The 22211-nt window shown below is 39.7% G+C and overlaps 1 protein-coding gene across 1 annotated transcript; it reads left to right on the top strand.

Moving 5' to 3' along the window:
• Positions 1-7078: 7078 nt before the first annotated feature.
• On the top strand, positions 7079-21273 carry CLNS1A (chloride nucleotide-sensitive channel 1A). Its single transcript, XM_081798900.1, has 5 exons — positions 7079-7303; positions 13026-13162; positions 19008-19109; positions 19778-19885; positions 21002-21273. Exons 1-5 carry the CDS (start codon positions 7179-7181, stop codon positions 21256-21258), a joined length of 729 nt encoding a protein of 242 aa, XP_081655026.1. The 5' UTR covers positions 7079-7178; the 3' UTR covers positions 21259-21273.
• The last annotated feature ends 938 nt before the right edge of the window (positions 21274-22211 follow it).

The raw sequence follows: 22211 nt of genomic DNA, 5'->3' as shown, positions 1-22211 counted from the left end.
AAAAAAAAAAAAGACCTGAACTGAAATCAAGAGTCGGACACTTAACTGACTGAGCCACCCAGGTGCCCCATTTCATCAGAAAATTCTTTTTTTTTTTTTTAAGATTTTATTTATTTATTTGAGAGAGAGAGAATGAGAGAGAACACATGAGAGGGGGGAGGGTCAGAGGGAGAAGCAGACTCCCTGCCGAGCAGGGAGCCTGATGCGGACTCGATCCCAGGACTCCAGGATCATGACCTGAGCCGAAGGCAGTCGCCCAACCAACTGAGCCACCCAGGCGCCCATCATCAGAAAATTCTTTAAAAAATCAAATCCTTTTACAAATTTATGTTATAGCATTTCACAGTTCATCATGCACAACATACACCTTATTTCTTTTCACCTGGCTAATTCTAAATGATAATTATTTAAGATGCCACTCAGGCACCACCTCTTCCAAGAAGTCTGTCCTCACCTTTCAGGTTGAGTTAGGTGCTCCTGTATGATGCTGCGTATTCTATATTATACTGCTTAATGAACTATACTGAATTTGTTTTTCCAGCTACTGTTTGAGAGGCAAGGGCAATCTGCTCTCAATCCTCAATGTCTAGCAAAATGCCTTACATTTAAGTCATTTAAAAATAATAACAAATCTCACTTGTCACTCACCTAATCACAGGAAGTATTATTGTTCCCATTTTACAGAAGAGAAAACTGAGGCTCATAGATTAAGTATTTTTCTAAGACTCCAAGTCAATATTCTTTCTACTACAGCTTCTTTTAATTCAGAGGCATAGATAATAACCTGACTCAGCTTGCATGCCAAGTAAGCACTCAGCCTCGCTGTTTCGTGGGCCATTCCAATGAGTCATTTCAGGTTTCTATCTGAAAACCATACCAGCAGAGAAGGCCAATTCTCTAAGTCCTAGAGTTTCTCCCACTATTAGTCTTTTTTTTTAAGATTTATTTGAGAGAGAGAGAGAGCATGAGCAGGGGGAAGGGCAGAGGGAGAAGCAGACTCCCTGCTGAGCAGGGAGCCCGTGGGGCTCGATCTCAGGACCCTGGGATCATGACCTGAGCTGAAGGGAGACACTTAACCAACTGAGCCACCCTGGCGCCCCATTATTAGCCTTTTTATTTATTTTTAATTTAATTTAATTTAATTTTTTAAGATTTTATTTATTTATTTGAGAGAGAGAGAATGAGAGAGAGCACATGAGAAGGGGGAGGGTCAGAGGGAGAAGCAGACTCCCTGCTGAGCAGGGAGCCCGATGCGGGACTCGATCCCGGGACTCCAGGATCATGACCTGAGCCGAAGGCAGTCGCTTAACCAACTGAGCCACCCAGGCGCCCTATTAGCCTTTTTAAATAGAGTTTTTCTTTATTGATAAATTTATATATGCTTATTATAGTAAACAGACAATAAGAAAAATTAGTCACATCCCCACCACTCAGAAATAACCACTCAATAAGTTAGTGCATTTCCCTTCAGTATTTTTTATTTGCAGATTAAAAAACTAGATCTTTCTGAACAAAGATCCTTCATAATAAATTTGACAGTTTATATTACCAAACAACACACTCCATTATCTGTAAAAGCCAGATGACCCAGGCTGCAGGAAGCTTTGAGAATGAAGAGCACAATCTTTGCTCCTGGGTCAGCTGCAGCCCTGAGGGGACATGGGAGGTTTTCAATAGAGAAAGGCAGTGGCAGCTGAGGAAGCAGAAGGCGGGGAGTCAGTATTTTCCTGGCCCAGACCCTCATAGTTTAGGCTTTGAAACTTCTTTCCTAAATTGCTACCTCTGGTCACGAGATCTCTGCTGCCATATGTTGTAACACAAGCTGCTTTCTTCAGTTTGGGTCGCTTTCTCATTCAGACTCTGGCATCTGAAAGAATGAATGTCTGCTGATGTGGTGATGTTACACCCTCTGTGATTTACTAGCTATACAGTTAAAAGAGGGACCTCAGTGGTTTGTTAAAACAAGGGCATTGTTGTCTGATCTCACCTCCTGGGCCTGTTTCAAGATTCACCATCTTCCCTGATAATCCTTGCCCTGCAACTCAAGGACGAAGGGGGAACCCGAAATGAACCTTACAGCTTTAATATTAACCTTCTCCTGAAAACCCTGTACACAGTGGGGGACTATGTTGCCTGGCACCTTGGTGTACAAGCAGTGGGAGCTGTGAAACATCATTAAGTGGATTAAACTCTCAAATCCATATGCTTGAGAAATCAATGGGTTAGGAGCAATTCTTTTTCAAAGTTAAAACCCTATGATAGGTGTCACATAGAGCTAACACAGAAACAAAATCACTATTCTAATATATTTTCTCACTTCATGGTTTTTATTTCTTCTATATTCTTTTTCCTCCTGGTTCGTGTTTTTCATCTATTTAATTTTACTTGTTTATTCATATGCATCACCCATTACCTTATAAAAGTTAACTTTTGCTCACACATGAGATTGTCCAGGTATGTTAACAGAGACCTTCTCAAATCCTTTAATTCAGGAACATCACCATAGTGTATATGGTACCCTCTCCTCCAACCACCCCCTACCCACAAGAAAAGAAACTCAACATAGTATAGTTTTTTGTATTTTTTTTTTTTGAAAAAGCGAGCACATGCACGTCAGGGGAGGGGTAGATGGTGGGGAGGGACAGTGGGAGATGGAGAGAGAGAATCTTAAGCAGGTTCCACGCTCAGCGTGGAGGCCAATGCAGGGCTGGATCTCACGATCCGGAGATCATGACGTGAGCAGAAATCAAGAGTCAGACGCTTAACCAACTGAGTCACCCAGGCCCCCTGGTGAACTATAGTTTTGCGAGAGTGGAAAGGTACCTTAAGTCATGGTAAGAGGCAGGAAAGCTGCTAAGTTGAGTGCAAGTGCAGGGCAGTCGACTGGGCTCTTTCATCATTTCACCATTGTTTTAGCAAAATGTTACAGATTTGAGGGATAATCTGTGGCAAGTCATTCACCAAGGGTTTGCTGTATACCTGGCCCCTCCCAGACCATCTTGGCCTACTTTCCAGCCCCATCATGCCATCATGTGCCACACACAAATTCTTGCAATTCCTCAGACACTGCATGCTCCTTCCTATCTCTGTGCAACAAAATGGAATTACCTCTACCCGTGCTTTTCTCTATCTTTGAACTCTTCATCCTCAAGTACCAGCTCAAATGTCATGTTCTCCTAGTTCTCTAGATTCTCATGCAGAGCAATCCCATGGCACTTGGTGCAGACTTCAATACAGCACTTACCACATGAGATTATAATTCCTGTGCCTCTGCCCCAAAGACTGTGAAGTCTCTCGGTTCAGTGAACCAAGACCAGTTTGGAGACTCTTAATAGAGAGATGACCTGAGTGGGCAATAGTGGAGGAGTGAGGGGTCAGATTCATGAGATGGGAGTTAAGAAGTAACAGGACTTGGTTGACTGGATGCAGTAGAATATCGTGATTAAAGGATGCAGGGCTTTGCTGCCCAACAGCATAGATTCTAAATCAAGCTCTGCCACTTAGTAGGTAAGGACCTTGGGCAAGTTACTTCATCCTGATTTGTTTTTTTAATCTGTAAAACAGGAATCATGATAGCATATATTTTCTAGGGTTGCTATGAAGATTAATTGATACACATAAAATGCTTAGAACAGTGAGTACCTAGCGTATAGTAAGCCTTCCATGAATGTTATTTGCTGTTTTTATTGTTGTTATAATAATTATTATTATTACTGAATATGAAGAGTGAGGGAGAAGAAGGAAATAACGATAAATTCCAGATTTCTAACTTGAGCAACTAAACACGAGGTGGTATTTTCCCACAGAATGGACACTGAAGAAATAGCAGAATTGAGTGAGAAGTTGGCAAATTCAGATTTTTATTAAAACTATTTCTTAGAGTAGTTTTAAGTTCACAGCAAAATTGAAGGGATGATACACAAATTTCCCATATACCCCTGCCCCCAGTCATGCACAGCCTCCCTCGTTATCAACATTCCCCACCAGAGTGGTACATTTGTTGTAGCCAATGAGCCTAATTGAGACATATCATTAACACCCAAAGTCCACAGTTTACAAGTTCAATTTTTGATAAGCTGAATGAGAAGTGTCTGTGGAAATGCCAGTACAGAAGTCTAGCAGGCTGTAGGAGGTAAAAGTCTGTAGTTCATGAGCGAGTTCTGGGATGGAGATACAGACCTGGGAGTCCCTGCACAGGGTAATTCAAACTATGGGCATGGACAAGCTTGCCAAGTCAAGTGTATAAGGAGAAGCACAGTGACAACACTATTCAAGGTTCTCTCTCACTTCTCTTTAGCTAGTCTGTTAGTTACTGCTAGGTTTACCCCAAAACTTAGTGACTTAAAATAGTAAGTATTATCTCACAGTTTCTGTGGGTCGTCAATCTGGGCCATTTAGCTGAGTGCCTCTGCCTCAAAGTCTCTCCCAAAGCTGTAGTCAAGGTGGCAGCCAGGGCTGCAGGCATTTCATGGCATATACTACTACAAGGTTCATTAAAAAAAAGAAAAAGAAAAACCCAGCAGATCCTACTTGTGGTCACACTCTGTAACTTCCAAGGCTAGGTTAGAAGAGCAGTTTCTATCAGTCTCTCTTTTGGGATACTCACCTTCAAAACCCAGCTGCCATGCTGTGTGGAAGCTCAGGCCACATGGAGAGGCTATGGAAAGGTATTCCAGCTGATAGTTCCCACAGAGGTCCCAGTTGTCAGCCACAATATGTCAGATGTCAGTATGGAAGGCTGGGAATCTCAGGGTATATCTAGTCCTGGTACATGGTTTTCACCAGTTCTTCTTTCAACTCTATCACTTATCTTCAAGAGTCTTTTTTTTTTTTTTTTAAGATTTTATTTATTTATTTGACAGAGAGAGAGAGACAGCGAGAGAGGAAACACAAGCAGGGGGAGTGGGAGAGGGAGAAGCAGGCTCCCCACCGAGCAGGGAGCCCAATGCGGGGCTCGATCCCAAGACCCTGGGATCATGACCTGAGCCAAAGGCAGATGCTTAACGACTGAGCCACCCAGGTGCCCCTCATCTTCAAGAGTCTTAAGAGGACTATCAGGAGTATGATCCTAGTAAGAATGGATATACAGGAAGCTCAATTCTTACTATCACCAAAAGGCAGGACATCTTTATACCTCTCTGCTAACTAGTTGTAAGAGGTGGTGGTTTGTAGTGAAAACACTGAACTTGACATAAAAAGGAAGGAATTTAATTTCTAGCTGAGTACTAGTAATGTAGCCAGCAGCAAATCACTTACTTTCTCTGATTTCAGTTTTCTTATCTGTACAGTGGGCATAATAACAGCCACCCTGCCTACTTACAGAATTATTATAAAGATCAAAGGAGCTAACGGGTGAGAAAAGCATTCTTTTGAAAAGTAAAACACTATGCATTCGTGAGACCTATTATGCCTTACTATTACTCGTTGGGATTTACATAGGAGGCAAAGGAGCAAATCCTGCCCTTCTTTAAATTCTTAGTGATATGCCTTTTTGCTCTGACATACATTTGCTTAAATGCCTCCTCTGAGCCTGTCACTGTAACAGGTGAAGAACTCTTTGTCATAGCCAAGATCCCCTTTCTTCAGTTATAAACTTGAATAAAATGTTTTGCCATTAGACAAGCATTTTTTACAAAGACACTATGAAAACTATGTCAAGTTGATATGAAATTATTATACAGGTTTTAGCCAATTTTCTCTCTGCATGATTTGGGGGAGTCCATTTCTGAACAAAGCACTGGCTGCTTTACTAAACAGCCAACCACATGGAACCTTGAAACTCTCCATTTCTCATATCAGATTGTTAGCTGCTCTCAAAGCTCCTCCCGAATTCTCCATCTTGGTGAAATGAGCCAGCATCCACTCAATCACTTAGCCTGGGAATCATCCTTGACTTCTCTCTCTTCATCCATCCTCATTAGCATTTTCACCACCTTCTTTCTCTCAGTCTCTGAGGATTTTACCTTTGTAATAGCTCCAGCCTCTTCTGTTTCCATTCTCACTGCCACTCTCTCACCTACACTGTGGCAACAACCTCCTAATACTCTCCCTGCTCAGAGTGCCCTCCTCCAGTCTCGCTACCAACAAACGAATCCTAGATAAAAAACAAAAACAAAAAATCTAACACTCCTCTCTTCAGCAGACAGAAATACAGCTACTCCACATGTCCAGTCATCCAGCCTCAACAGTGCTACAGCAATAGGTATGATCATGCTGATTTCACAGGCAAGAAAATTTGGCCTAGAAACTGACTGACTTGAATTCCACTAGGTCTCTCAAGGCTAAACTCTCGCTCTTCAGTTAATGCCTCAGGCTTTCCATCTGTAAAACTGGATCAATAATAAATTTCTCATATAATTGGCATAAAGAGGAAATGAAGAAATAATGCCGGTAAAGGGCCTGGAACAGTGCCAGGCACGGGACACTCGGTTACCTTTACCAATTATTTCCTGATGAAAGCTTTCATTGCTCTGATTACTTCGCTCTTCAGTGCCCAACAAAGAAATAAAGCACGGGTTCCAAATCTGATGGACTAATTCTTTCCTTTCAGCGCTCCAAGTCCTCCCTGACATAGCCAACTCTTCACCCAGAGCTCATTACCTCTTTGGGCTCGTTTGCCCGCCTGAGACGCGGGGATACGCGGCTGCCGCAGTGGGGCAGCGTCAGGACCTAGACTGATGGCGGAGGCACGGCCGTTAAGCTGGGATGTGGACAGGCCGGGCTGAGGCCCGCGCAGGCTAGAAGAGCCCTGAACCCATTAGACCTCCGACCTCTAGATGAGCGCGGTCTTTGATTCCTGTCCAAGGCTCAGGCCTGTTTCCTCTTTTGTAGAAAGGCACATTCCTTGCGCCTCCTCTCTCACAGGGTTGCTGTGACGACCCAGCAGTAGGACGTCGGAGAGAAAAGTTCAGTTATCTCAAGCGCGGAGCCTTAGAAACGGCGAGGAGGAGGGGCCCGGAGAGAGGAGTCACGTGGCCAACGCGGCCGGGTCCGGTCAAGCCTCCGGGGGCTCGCCCCCAAACGACTCGTCTCTATGGTGGATGGGGCTCAAATTCCGGTGCGGACTAAGTTGCTCTTCCGGGGTGATTGCCACCGCTTCCGGGGCGGGGCGAGGCTTGCAGCTGGAGTCGCCGTGTTTCAGCTCCCTCCTGGCCTGTGTCTCCGCGCTAGCTGCTGCAATGAGCTTCCTCAAAAGTTTCCCGCCGCCCGGCTCGGCTGAGGGGCTCCGGCAGCAGCAGCCGGAGACCGAGGCTGTGCTGAACGGCAAGGGCCTCGGCACCGGCACACTTTACATCGCTGAGAGGTAAGCTGGGTTCCTGTTTGCCAGTGCCGGCTTCCTGCGCGCCGCCTTCGTTCCGCTGGCGCGGGCTGAATGGCGGGCCGGGGGCGAGACCGCGGTCTCGGGGGCTGCTGCAGGCTGAGCGCGCGTGCTCCGGGTCGCCTCGGGAGGCTTCTGCCGGGGCGAAGACTCGATTGTTGTGGTGTCCTCTCCTCCCGAGTCTTCCTCTTTCTCTTCACGCGGAGTTCTCTTACTGATTATGCTTTTTACCTGCCTGTTTTCCCGACGTCTGGTGCGTGCGTCGCTCTTTACTCAAGGTTTCGTTTTAAGGTTTTGAGTTTCCAGCCCCTGAGAATCATCGATGTGCCTCTCTTTCCTGTAAAAAGGTGCGGGAGGTGTTGCCCTGGGCAAAATATGTAAGTTTAGAGCGGACTGTGGAGGATTTTAAAAGTTTGGTTAAGAAGTATGGCTTTTCTTCTGTAGGTGTGGATGGGGAGAGGAACATCCTCAACCCCACGCAAGCTGAGGTCATATCCAGAGGGACGAGACTCCCATTTCTCGTTTCCCATTTCTGACTCCCATTTCCATTCCTAGAAGGAATCGCCCTTTTATTTGGCCGCCTGAAGCGCTGTACTTTTACAGTAAGACAGACGTGTCTCAAATATCGTAGTTGTAGGACTGAGGTCCCTATTTCCTTGACACATGGTTCCAGTCATCATCATGCCCACAATGACACACTGAATCCTTCCCTTCCTTGAAATTTGTCTGACTGCTTTTGTCTACCGTCAGGGAAATTTCTCTCCTTTTAAGAGCTCATGTGATTCCATTGGACCCACACAATATCCGGGATGATCTCCCCATTCTCTTAACTGATTAGTGACCTTAACTGCATATACAGGTTTTCTCTTGCCATGTGACAATATATTCACAGGCTTGACACGGGGGAGGGAGGGTTTGAAGGTCCTGGGGGAGGCAAATTTTTGCCTACCACAGAGGGCACAAAAAAAATGTAAAGAACCCTTTGTTTGAGGGAAATCTAAACATTGAGCAAAGCTTAGGCTTTTTTTTTTTTTTTTAAGATTTTTATTTATTTGACAGAGAGAGAGATAGCGAGAGCAGGAACACAAGCAGGGGGAGTGGGAGAGGGAGAAGCAGGCTTCCTGCCGAGCAAGGAGCCCGATGTGGGACTTGATCCCAGGACCCTGGGATCATGACCTGAGCCGAAGGCAGACACTCAACGACTGAGCCACCCAGGCGCCCAAAGCTTAGGCTTTTGACCAATGACTGAGATAGGAAAAACAGATGGGAGGAAAAGCAAGTTAGGGGTGAGGTGCAGATATTGGTCTGGACATATGTGATTAATTGGACACAAGAGTGTGTATCTTGGAAGAGTGGAATTAAAGATAGAGATTAGGAAATCATTAGTATAAAGGTTAGCATATACTCATGCGGGATAGGTTAGATACCCCAGAAGAAAAGAGGACCAAGGCATATATCTACAGTAAGAGGTAGGTTATGGAAGAAGACACTTGAGAACAGACAAGAGGGAGAAGCAGTCAAAATCTGAAAAGCATCTGTTGGGTAATGACAAGGAGATCTTTAATGATTTTGGGAGAGCAATTTCTTCTAAGTGGTGGAGAGTGCAGCACAGATAGATTATTAGTCCCTACACCATCCCTTTTTCTCCATGGCTTCTCTATATATTGACTTTTTCTAAAATACAACTACTGTTTGGGGAAGGAAGACAAGGCCCTATGTTTGTCTTTTCATTTTGAAAAACTTCAAACCTAAAGAAAAATCTCAAGTGTTGTTAATTAATACACACAAAGATTCATCAGTTGTTAACATTTTACCACAGTTATCTTTTTTCTGAGCTGTTTGAGAGTTGCAGACATGTCCCTTCATCCATAAATACTTTAGCAAAAATCTCCTAAGAACAAGGACATTGTTCTGTATAATCACAATACAGTTATCACACTGAAGAAATACAAACTCCTTGTAAGGTCTTATATGTTTAAAAAAAAATTTCGTATCAACTTTTCACTGAGAAATCTCTTACCTTCTTTAAGAAAATATTTTTGTAAAATATACATACAAAAAGGAATATACATTATATATGGATGATTTAAAGAATTATAATTAAACCAACCCTCGTATGTCCACCATCTAGGTTAAGAATAGAATATTATGGGGCACCTGGGTGGCTCAGTCGTTAAGCGTCTGCCTTCGGCGCAGGTCATGATCCCAGGGTCCTGGGATCGAGCCCCGTGTCGGGTTCCCTGCTCCATGGGAAGCCTGCTTCTCCCTCTCCACTCCCCCTGCTTGTGTTCCCGCTCTCGCTGTCTCTCTCTGTCAAATAAATAAATAAAATCTTAAAAAAAAAAAAGAATAGAATATTATGAGTACCATGGACAGCTATATTCATCACCCTTTACTCTGTTAGCATTACATCCTTGGTCTCTTTCCACTTTTCTTTCCCCCAAGCATTTCCAGGTCTTGATAGAATCAAGGCCTCAACAAACTAGGAAGGTTTCCTAGAGGATATGACAAATGAGTATTAACAGCCAGGTGAATGAGGTGGGGCTGAGGGGGAACATTCGGTTTAGAAGAGACAGGATGCTCAGAGGCAAGGGTGAGAAACAATATTTAGTTTGTGCCAGAATATATAATACACCATATTCATCTGAGGGAATGAGGGGAAAAGAGTGGAAAAATAATAAAGCTGGAAAAGGAGAGAGCTATGCTCCATGAGTTTGGCTTATTGCCCAAAGGCTTTGAGAAAATTATTTTAGGATTTTAGGCAAAGAGAGATAGGGTCTGATTTAATTTAGGTGGTTTCTCAGATGTGTGTTGAGAGATACAGAACTCTCAGGCTTATTTTCAAAGTTGAGTTTTCACAGGGAGTTGACTTTGTTACTCAGGTAAGGAACGGATCAGAGGCATGAATCATTCAAAATAGCTCATGTGAAATGGATAAAGAGGGTAATTAAATTATATCTTAAGCCAAAGTTAATTTTAAACCAAATAATTAAGCCAACTCAAATTCAAAACTTTTCTCTTTCTATCCTGTTTTTCACCTCATGCCAGGAATAAGGTATAATGATCATACTTGTTCAAAAGCATTAGAAATTAGCAAAACGTTCCTTTGTATTACTCTCTAATTGTTTTTCCCTTTTGTGACTCATGGCTTCTTTGGGTTGGGTATAGTTAATTAGATATTTTGGTTTGGGAGGGCTTTTCTTCTAGAATATGTGAAAAATGAATAAGAACATAGCAATCAGAGTAAATGTTGCTTTTGAGTGGAACTTGCTTCTGTTCTGTAGAGTGCATATCCATGTCCATGTATAAGGAACTACAGAGCAATTATTATGTGCTTTTTAAAGACCATAGGGGCGCGTTGGTAGCTCAGTTGGTTAAGCGCCAGACTCTTGATTTGATTTCGGCTTAGGTCACGATCTTGGGGTTAAGAGATCGAGCCTGATCGAGCTCAGCAGGGAGTCTACTGGGGATTCTCTTTCTCCCCGCCCCCCCCAGGTGTCTCAGATAAATAAATAAATCTTTAAAAAAAATAAAGACCATAATTTGATAGGCACTGAGTCCATTTTATATTTCAGTTTTTCCATCTTCTAATTGAGTCATTAAAGTTTTGTGGCTCTGGATATTTGAAATCATTTTGGACACCCAAATTTGGGCTATTACTTTCTGAATTGTGATGATGCTGGGGCACTTTTGAGATGAGAAAAGGGAGTTTATTTGCTTAAAATAATAGAGTTTTAGTAAAGGACTAGCAATATTTCATGGATATGTGAGGACTATTTCATCTCCACATTAAGAAAGCAGTGGACAGGAAAGGCACATATAGCACACACAATCTAATTACAATAATAAAATCTATTTCTTTGGAACTAATGGGATGAATCATTCTGGAAAATCATTTCTAGAGCTTTTACCTCTTTAAGCTTCTTAAGATTTATCACTTTAAGCCTCCCAGGTTTTCTTTTTCTGTTTTTAATAAACATGTTGAAGGGAAATCCTTGCAAATGACAGTGCATCTTTTCTTGTTTTTGCTTTCTTCAGTGTACAAGTCATTGCATTTTAGTGTATTTACAGAGTTGTACACGTTTTCACCACAATCTAATTCTGCCTTTGCTTTTGATAAGTGAGGGTCATGTATTATATACACTTAATTGTGTTCTCAGACATGAATTTCCTTTAGGGGGACTGAGGTGTCAAGTTCAACCTCCCCTTACATTGAATGTGAATGATCTCAGACTGCTGGGCTGCCATTTTTCTTACCCAAGAGAGTCCTAGGTTCATTATTGTATTTGTTTTTGCTTGGTTAGAAATGAGACAACCAGGCTTGTTAAAATTGTATAAAAAGTAGAATGATATGGGGGTGTTATTACATTAATTTCTTTTTTTTAATAAAAGTTTATTGAGATAATTCACATAGTATACAATTCAGTGGTCGTTAGTCTATTCACAGAGCTGTGCAACCATCACAATTGATTTTAGAATATATTTTTTAAAAGATTTTATTTTATTTATTTGAGAGAGAGAGAGCACAAGAGGGGGTAGGGTCAGAGGGAGAAGCAGACTCCCCACTGAGCAGGGAGCCCGATGCGGGACTCGATCCCGGGACTCTGGGATTATGACCTGAGCCGAAGGCAGTCGCTTAACCAACTGAGCCACCCAGGCACCCTAGAATATTTTCATCACCCCAGAATATTTTCATCACCCCAAAAGAAACCGGCACGCATTAGCAGTCAATCTCTATTTCTCTCCAGCCCTATGCAGCCACTATATTGCATTAACTTTTATCCCATTAACATTTTTTTGTGTGTGGTCTCTTAAGGATCTTTTTGCTACTTTTTTTTTCCTGCTAAGTGGTGCAGTTCCAGATGGGTGAAGTATTGCCAAAAAGTTAGCCAGCCTTTAATCAAAACTCAACATACTGATTTTGGTGATATGTTTCCTTTTATTATACCAATAAAATATTTGCATTTGGCCACTTTTGAAGGAAAACTAGACTTTATTTGTGGCTTTCTTTTAAAGCTGCAGAATAAGTGAAAGGCTCATAAAGTCTTTCAATGGGATAAATATTGTCTAACTTATGGTAAGTATGATTACAGCCATTTCATGTGTATGTCATTTAATGTAGGACTTGTGGAGAAATTAGTGACTCCCAAGCATCTATTGCACACTTACATGCTGAGCACTAATGCTAGTGGTTTTGAAGAATGTGAAATAAAGGAATATGACAGGTTCTGTCAAGTAGCTCATATTCTGTCAGAGTACATATGAGATTCATTACCACAGAGTTAAGTGCTAAATGGCCTATTACTGCGCATAAGTGCAGTTCAGAAAAACTAGAGATTATTATGGACTGGAGTAATTGGAGGGAGGGCTCAAGGAGGAGCTGGGACTTAACCAGTTGAGGAATTGCAAAAGCAAGGCACCTGAAGACATTCTAAATAAGAACCAGCATGGAAGGCATGGAAACACATGTGACTTAAAAAAAAAAAATTGCATTTCAAATTTTTTTGAATTTTTAGCTAGAGGAGAAGAGAACAGAATCAAGAAAGTCATTTCCTGCTGCTGAATTTTATTATTTTAGGAATATTTCTAAACACTAAGCTTGAATTTATTCACATGCATAAAAGTATCCAAGCTGAACCTTTATAAACTTTAGGATTAAATTAGGATTTAATTTCTTAAAATAATCTACTTTACACATGTTTTTCAGCCGCCTGTCTTGGTTAGATGGCTCTGGATTAGGATTCTCACTGGAATACCCCACGATTAGCTTGCATGCAGTGTCCAGGGACTTAAATGCCTATCCACGAGAGCATTTGTATGTTATGGTGAATGCCAAATTTGGAGGTATGTATGGTGTAATTTAATCTTGAGCTTCCTTTGGTGGAATATTAAATATCATATATTTAAAAAGCAGTCTTTGATCATAAAGTAATATTCAAGCCATTGACCTCTTTTGGATAACGGTTTATTAAGCAAAATTTCAACTCAGTAAAATAATTTGGACACTGCTTTTTACTTTCTCTATATATTTGCACTTAGAATTATTCAGTTATTGTGGATTTATATTTCTTTTTCCTCTTGCATTGAATTGTTTATTCTTTTTGTAAAGGCATTTATATTTGGCACCCTTAGAAGCTTGGATCAGTATACTTTGTACTTCCAAGAGTTTAGTGTAGAACCTGTTGTTTTGTTTCGTTTTATTAGAAAAGTGGTTCTCAGTGGGGGACAGTGTTGTGTCCCCCCCCTTTAGGCAATGACATTTCTATTGTCATGACTGGAAGGGGCATAGAGTGCTGCTGGCATCTAGTAGTTAGAGGCCAGAGATGCTACTTAACATCCCACAAGGCACAGGACAGCCTCCCACAATCAGGAATTACCCAGTCCAAATGTCAGTAGTGCCAAGGTTGAGAAACCCTGTGATACAAGATTCCCAAGTTTTTTGCTATTGAAATAATTTGAAAGATTCATAAAAATCTAGTGAAAGTGATAAAAGAAGGGGTAAGAAAGAGAAGAAAAATCCATTTTGGGGGTTGTTGACAATGGGTTGTAGGAATTCCAAATGAGAAGTTAGGCACAAAATTAAAACTTGTGTTTAATTTTTGTAAGCGTGACTAGATGAGAAGTTTTTCCTATATTGTGTTAGTTTAATATGCTCAACTTTTGTAGAAATGCAGGACTTTGTGACTGAAAGGACAATTTGTTACGCTTTTACTGAACTTGTGCTTTTAAAATAATGGGTTGCCTTTCTCTGAAATAGTGTGTAAGAGACAGTTCCATGAATTTACCTGTTAAGCTATTGCTCCTCCAATTTAGGATTTTAATATGATTTCACATATAACATGACCACTTATACTTAGTGTGACGTTAATTATCTAATAACTTTTAGGGCTTTTGGCAAGCCCTGTCTCATCAGCCCTGCCTGATTCAGCTATCTGAAAATATTTTTGTTATAAGATTTCAAACACTTGCCATTGGAAAAAGTGCAAAGATTTCTAATGAAATTTGAAAGAGAGGGTAAGGAAAAGAAAAAGCTGTTGACCTTGGGTTGTAGTAAGACTTCCAAATGAGGAGGTATTGGGCACAAAGTTCACTTTCCAAGTAGGTGCAACTCTGATTTTATAACCGAGATTATTATTATTTCATGTTTAGTTTAAGCCATTCATTCATAGAATTGCAAAGACTCAGAGGTGACCTTGCCAATCATTTCCAAATCCTGGTGTGAAATGCCCATAGATAGTGGAGAGCATTAGCTTTGGGCAAAGGTGTATGTCAGGTGTATGTCAAAAAATTAGGTTAGAGAGGCAGGGCTTCAATAAAGCTAGCTAAAGAGAAAAACACATTGGATGAGAATGTCATTAACTTGGTAAGCAAGTTATTTTCGTCTCTCTGAGCCTCAGTTTCATCCAGAAAAATGAGGGGATTGTAGTAGTCTTTAGTTCTTAAACCTGGCTGCACAGTAGAAACACCTGGGGAGTTTGTTAAAAATGCAAATACCAGGAGTCCCAAACTAGGCAGTAAGGATTCAGTAGGTTTGGGATAGGTATTTTAAATGTTTCCTCTATATGATTATTTTCTTGAAATTAATGGGACTGTGATTAATCCTTTCTTACTAAACTAAGTCAGACTTCACTTCTTACTAAAAAGTAGAATCCTCCTGGGTCACATTTATGTAGTACTTCTCCAGTTCCATTTATGTGGGATTCAACTCTTCTCATAAGTTACATGTGCTTGGATCCTGTTTTCCCAGCCTTTGTTCCTCTCATCCTGATTCTCCAAGCTTCAGATGTTTGTTTCTCTTTGGAACCTCCATAAACCTTATTAAAGTGGACTTTCAGCTTATAGTTGAAGATATTAGATTATTTTTAAAATAACTAAAAACTTACTCCCACTGTTGAAAATTTAGAAAGGTTTAGAGACTGGAAATACGGCAGATACTATGATCTAGCATGAGATAATGAGTGTTGGTCATGGTTGTGTTTTTTTCTTACTTGCAAAAATACTGTATTGCATTTATATTTCTTGCCTTAAGGTAGATTCCTGAGGTAAAAAACAGATTGTTATAATTGTTACTTCAAGGGAGAGGAACTAGAGTGGTAGGGACTTACTTTTTCCTTGGAGTACATCTACACTCTTTCAATTATTTTTATACCAGCATGTATTACTTTTATAATATAAAAAGTGATGTTCGGGGGCGCCTGGGTGGCTCAGTTGGTTAAGCGACTGCCTTCGGCTCAGGTCATGATCCTGGAGTCCCGGGATCGAGTCCCGCATCGGGCTCCCTGCTCGGCGGGGAGTCTGCTTCTCCCTCTGACCCTCCCCCCTCTCGTGTACTTGCTCTGTCTCATTCTCTCTCTCAAATAAATAAATAAAATCTTTAAAAAAAAAAAAAAGTGATGTTCATTCAGTTATAGAATAATAGTTCTAATATGATACCATTTTGTTTTTTAAAACACTGAAAAAGTTTGGTAATACCATAATGTATTCAATTCAACTGTTCAGAGTTATTTTAGAATTCTCCAGTATTTTTGTATTATTTCACTTGTTTACAGAGGACAGTATAACAATGTAACCATATAACAGCAACAGGACAGAAAAAGTCCTATGAAATCTGTGATTTAAAATTGTTAATGCTGGGCATTTAAATTTTTTTCCTTTTTTGTTTATCTGTATTTTTTCATTCTATATTCAGCTTGTATGACTTAGAGAAAAAAAAAGCATTTAGATACCCCCTATAATTGATTCCTATGAGTAGAATTGCTGCTTTAAAGGTAGTACTTTTAAAGCTCTTAACATATATTGTCAAATTGCTTTCCAGAAAGTGTATATCAATTTACACTTTCAGTAATAGTATAAGAACCTTTCTACCTTATTTTCATCTGCATGGAGAATTAAAATTTTTTTAAATGGTAACTTTAATATGCTAAACAACATTTAATTTATATTTTTATGTGTTTTTTTAATTTAAATTCAGTTTAGTTAACATATAGCGTATTATTAGTTTCAGGGGTAGAATTTAGTGATTCATTAGTTGCATATAACACCCTTAATTTATATTTTTAAGATTATTAGTTTGAACATGTTTTGAGAGTCTATTTAAGTATTTTGTTGACCTGGTTTTTAAATTTTTTATACTTTTTATTTTTTAAAGATTTTTTTTCTTTAAGATTTTTTTTTTTTAAAGATTTTATTTATTTATTTGAACGAGACACAGCAAGAGAGGGAACACAAGCAGGGGGAGTGGGAGAGGGAGAAGCAGCCCCCTGCTGAGCAGGGAGCCCCATGCGGGACCTGGTCCCAGGACCCTGAGATCATGACCTGAGCTGAAAGCAGACGCTTAACGACTGAGCCACCCAGGCACCCCTAAGATTTTATTTATTTATTTATTATTATTATTTTTTGTATGTGTTTTCTTTTCATTTTTCTAGTAATTTATTTTTATTTGTATTTTGATACTTTTGGAAATAAGAAACAACTGGTGCTTCCCCACAAATGGTCTGAGGAGCAATGCTCTAAAGTGGTGCTTTTCAACCCTGGTTGCACAGGACACTGACCTGGAGGAGTTTTTAAACAAATCCCCACACCAGGGTTCATACTGCACATCAGTAATTTTTTCTCTTTTTGACTTTTTTTTTATTATGTTAATCACCATACATTACATCATTAGTTTTTGATGTGTTCTATGATTCATTGTTTGCGTATAACACCGAGTGCCCCATTTAGTACATGTCCCCTTTAATACACATCACCAGGCTAACCCATCCCCCCACCCCACTCCCCTCTAGAACCCTCAGTTTGTTTCTCAGAGTCCATTGTCTCTCATGGTTCATCTCCCCCTCCGATTTCCCCCCTTCATTCTTCCCCTCCTGTTTTCTTCTTCTTTCTTCTTTTTTTTTTTTAACATATAATGTATTATTTGTTTCAGAGATACAGGTCTGTGATTCAACAGTCTTATACAATTCACAGTGCTCTAAGATTTTATTTTTAAGTAATCACTGCACCCAAGGACTTGAATTTAGAACTCTAAGAGCAGGAGTCTCATTCTCTACTGACTGAGCCAGCCAGGCACCCCTAAAGATTTTATTTTTTATGTAATCTGTACATCCAGTGTGGGGCTCAAACTTAAAATCCCGAGATCAGGAGTCAGTGTCCTCTACCAACTGAGTCAGCCAGGTGCCCGACCTGGTTTTTTAAAATTATGGAATAATTCAAACAGTGAAAAGTACAGAGAGTAATAAAAAATTTTCATTATTCATGATCTAGCATAAATTCTAACTTTTTTTCATAGTTACTCTGGTTTTTAAAGAAGTAAAACTGGGGGTGCCTGGGTAGCTCAGTCAGTTAAGTGTCCGACTCTTGATTTCTGCTCAGGTCATGATCTGAGGGTCCTCAGATCGAGCCGTGTGTCTGGCTCTGCGCTCAGCGGGGAGTCTGCTTGAGATTCTTTCTGTCTCCCTCTGTCTCTTCTCCCTGCTCGCTCGCTCTCTCTTTCTAAAACAAATAAATAAATCTTTAAAAAAAACAAATAAGACTGTATCAGTACTGTTAATCCTTTTCGTACCTTTCCCATTTTGTTTCATATTTTATCTCCCAAGTTAAACATTATCCTAAAGGCGGTATGTGTCCTTCCCATCTAAACTTTTAGATTTTTACTGAATATGTATAAATCCATAAGCAATATAATGGTTTTGTTTTGTGTTAAACTTTTAATATGTAAGTGGTATTATTCATATATATTCTTTTTTTTTTTTAAAGATTTTATTTATTTATTTGGCAGAGAGAGAGATAGCGACAGCAGGAACACAAGCAGGGGTAGTGGGAGAGGGAGAAGCAGGCTTCCTGCTGAGCAGGGAGCCCGATGCAGGGCTCGATCCCAGGACCCTGGGATCACGACCTGAGCCGAAGGCAGACGCCCAATGACTGAGCCACCCAGGCGCCCCTATTTATATATATTCTGCAGTTAGTTTTTTCACTTAGTTACATTTTTTAATCTATGAGTTTTGATACATATAAATATTTGTTCCTTTTTAACTGCTGTCTATAAAACATAATATGATCGGGTTACAATACATGTTTCCTTTTTTTAAATTAACATTAATTTTTAAAATTTTCGCGAGTACTTCAGTAAACTTTTATGTATAAACTCCTTGTGTACATAATAAATACATAGATGAGGAATTGCTGCATAGTAGGATATGCACACCTCCAGAATAGTTGTAGCAGTTCCTGCTTCCACGGTGCTAGTTCTCTTCATTGAACATTTGTATTTTTTTCTTGCCTACAGACTTTGGTAATTTATCTGTTGGGTTTGCTAACTTTTATGGGCCTTAGTTTTCTCATCTGTAAATTATTGGTGATAAATCACATCAGCGGTTTACAAACTGCTACTGAACCCTTTGTTTCATGGTAAAAGGTAAGAGAGACAGATGACAGTGGAACTGTACTTGTTAGAGGCCTGTTTGGGTTTCCTCACCCCCACCATGACTTTGAAGGGGGCTTGGAATCCCTAGGGCTCAGTGAAAGTCCACAGTCTTTTTTAGCTCTAAAATAACCATGTTCTTATAATTTGAAGTAAAAACCGTGTTGCACTATTTAGATACATCAATAAGCATCCTTTATGAAATTATTTTAGGCTTCTCTTTTTCCAAAACAAAAAACATCATTTAAAAAGTTCTTTTTATTCCCTTTCTAGAGGAATCAAAAGAATCTGTTGCTGAAGAAGAAGAAGAAGACAGTGATGATGATGTTGAACCTATTGCCGAATTCAGATTTGTGCCTAGTGATAAATCAGCATGTGAGTATTCTATAGAATTGATTCTTTTCCCTTTACGTACCAAGCATCCCACCCCCATACACACACACACACACACACACACACTTTTACTGTTACCCTCATTACTTTCTGTCCCATTGCTTTTTCTTCATTCTAACATCTGTCATATCGTTGAGGACCAGATACCTATTAATATCAAAGATTGTCAATGTGGTGAGAGTATAGGAGACACTGTGTTATTTGGTGTGTTTGTGAATGAAGAGATCTGGTTATTTTTATTGACTTGATGCTGTTGACTTTGAATCTTACCAGATAGACGGCAAGGGTCATGGCAGTTCCAAAGTGGAAGATGCCAGGATAGCTAGGAAAGAGTCCTATCAACTAAAAGGGGCTCCGCCCTGATACCAGCAGTCTGACCAAGACTCTGACTCTTTTTCTCAGAAAATCCAGCCAGGCATGAAGAGATCTCTCTTAAAATGAACTATTACTATTTTGTGACTTGTCCATTGCCATCAAGTACTTCTCAAGATTGATTCTCCTTGAAATTTAGCCCGTTTTGTAAATAGTGTGACTCTGGTATATTTCTTGTCTACTCATTGAATTTATTTGTACTGGTGGTTATATTATTAAATTTTTACTCTACACTGGCCAGAAAAGAATGTTCATTACAATTTAACTTCCTTGTTCAGTGGAGGCAATGTTCACTGCAATGTGTGAATGCCAGGCTTTGCATCCTGATCCTGAGGATGAAGATTCAGATGATTATGATGGAGAAGAATATGATGTGGAAGCACATGGTTAGTGACACGGATTTTTTTTAAATGTGTGTGTGTTTCATTTTAAGCACTTATTTGTACTAAGGGTATGGGATTATAGTTCTTTATATCTCTATTAAATACTCATAGTGTGGTTATTAATAAAAGTGAATGGCACAATTCATGTCTAAGCCAAACTGGAAAAATAGTTGGACTTTCCAAGCTTGAAGGTAAAAAGTAGATATTATTGGGAGCAGAAAATGGATAGAGATAAATGGAAGGGAAGAAAACAATAGATGAGAAAGTGGGTGGTTGGGAGAATCTTTTAAGTTGATGCAGCTCCTCCCAGAGAACAAAGCCTTCTCCCTCCACCACTTGAAATCTTTATCATCTACATCTTTACTTAACATAATCCTTCAGACAACTCACTACCAAAGTCATTTTCTCCCCCCAGAACCATACTTCATTTGTCTAAGATTATTTCTCTTTGCCTCTCCAGACCAAAATACTGTCACTAGCCTGGTAGAGTCTTGTAACTTGAGGTGCCTGCTCTTCTCTTTTCTTCTTCCCACTGCTCTCATGTCCACTGATCTGGCTGTCCAAAGTCCTTTCCTCCATATGTACCTACTTCCTGGCCTGAGACAAATTCGGTTCTGGAATTCTCCTTCATATATCTAAATACGTTCTCATTTCCGCTGAGATTTTTGAATGATTTTATTTTTTTATCCTTTTTATATTTTCCAGAATTTCTGAGTTTTTAAAAGGAGCATGTATTTTAATCCAAAAAAAAAATCAGTACAAGTTAGTATCAAATTAATTTGCACTCACCTATAAAATTCCCAGCTTGGGATAACATAAGACTTCCTGGCCTTAGGTACACCCTCTTTTCCTTCTAGTCTCTGGACATTTGATTTTTTGAGAATTGCTGTTTACTGGGTCATTATCTTTTGGAATCCCTTCTCATTCTAGAGGGTAGAGACATTTTCTTTCTGTCTTTATTTTTAACAGATGACCTACATCTGTGTATTAAATGAATATTGAAAAATATTTTCCTGGAAGCCTTTTTAAACTGTACCTTATCTTCAGTAAATGGCATTATTGATTATCCATGTTTTTCTAATTGCTTTATAATAGCTTAAAAGCATTTTATTTGTTTAGAACAAGGACAGGGAGACATCCCTACATTTTATACCTATGAAGAAGGATTATCCCATTTAACAGCAGAAGGCCAAGCCACATTGGAGAGATTAGAAGGAATGCTTTCTCAGTCTGTGAGCAGCCAATATAACATGGCTGGAGTCCGGACAGAAGATTCAGTAAGAGATTATGAAGGTGAGTATCCTTTCTTTCAGTGTGAGCAGTCTGATGGTCCTTGGGTAACAAGGAAAGTTATGGAGATAGATACATATACATAGATATGTATGTATGTTCTTTTGGAAACTCTTAAGACAGAGAAATCTCAGAATTAACTTACAGTGTAGGAAGCAAATGTAGAATTATATAGAATGGGAATTCTCATGAAACTTTGTTTTTGGTTTTTTTTACTTCTTTCCCTCAACTACAAAAATAGTGTGTTCACAATCAAAAATTTTTTAAATGGGCACAGGCAAAGAAGAAATGAAAAATCAAGTGTAATTATAATTGGAAGACCTCTTAATTTTTCTATTGCCTATCTTTCCAGTCTTTTTGTTTGTTTGCTTATGTGTATGTGTGTGTGTGTGTGTATCTATGCTGCTGTTTTTATTTTTAAAATGAATTCCTACATGATTATATGTAAAACTAGGATAGTCAGTTGATTAAAAGGGCTAGACAGCACTCAAGAAACTTGGGTTCTTGTTTTTTGACACACTTCTGGACCTTAAACAAGTGGCTTTCGAATTTGCTTCATTTGTCTCCACTCTGTAGGCTTCTTTGTAAATATTTCCCCTATAAGACTGGTTTGCTTTTCTGAGTATCCTGTTTCAATCAGAATGTTGAAGTATTCTTTTGACTCAGCCTTTACTTCCTTTTTTTTTTTAATTTTATTTTTTAAAAAAATTTTCTTGTTATGTTAATCACCATACATTACATCATTAGTTTTTGATGTAGTGTTCCATGATTCATTGTTTGTATACAACACCCAGTGCTCCATGCAGAACATGCCCTCTTTAATACCCATCACCAGGCTAACTCAACCTCCCACCCCCCTCCCCTACAGAACCCTCAGTTTTTCAGAGTCCATCGTCTCTTATGGTTCTTCTCCCCCTCCGATTTCCCCCTCTTCATTCTTCCCCTCCTGCTATCTTCTTCTTTTTTTTTTTTTTTTAACATATATTGTATTATTTGTTTCAGAGGTACAGGTCTGTGATTCAACAGTCTTGCACAGTTC

This window comes from Leptonychotes weddellii, chromosome 11 (genome assembly GCF_054177405.1).
Source record: "Leptonychotes weddellii isolate Sample4059 chromosome 11, ASM5417740v2, whole genome shotgun sequence".
Lineage (NCBI taxonomy): Eukaryota > Metazoa > Chordata > Mammalia > Carnivora > Phocidae > Leptonychotes > Leptonychotes weddellii.
The sequence above is the reverse complement of the archived record's forward strand: the minus strand, read 5'-3'. Positions and strand labels throughout refer to the sequence as shown.

Coding starts and splice junctions, on each gene's coding strand:
- CLNS1A (XM_081798900.1), top strand. CDS start 7,179: ATGAGCTTCCTCAAAAGTTTCCCGCCGCCCGGCTCGGCTGAGGGGCTC. Junction 7,304..13,025: donor ACACTTTACATCGCTGAGAG/GTAAGCTGGGTT, acceptor CATGTTTTTCAG/CCGCCTGTCTTGGTTAGATG. Junction 19,110..19,777: donor GCCTAGTGATAAATCAGCAT/GTGAGTATTCTA, acceptor TTCCTTGTTCAG/TGGAGGCAATGTTCACTGCA.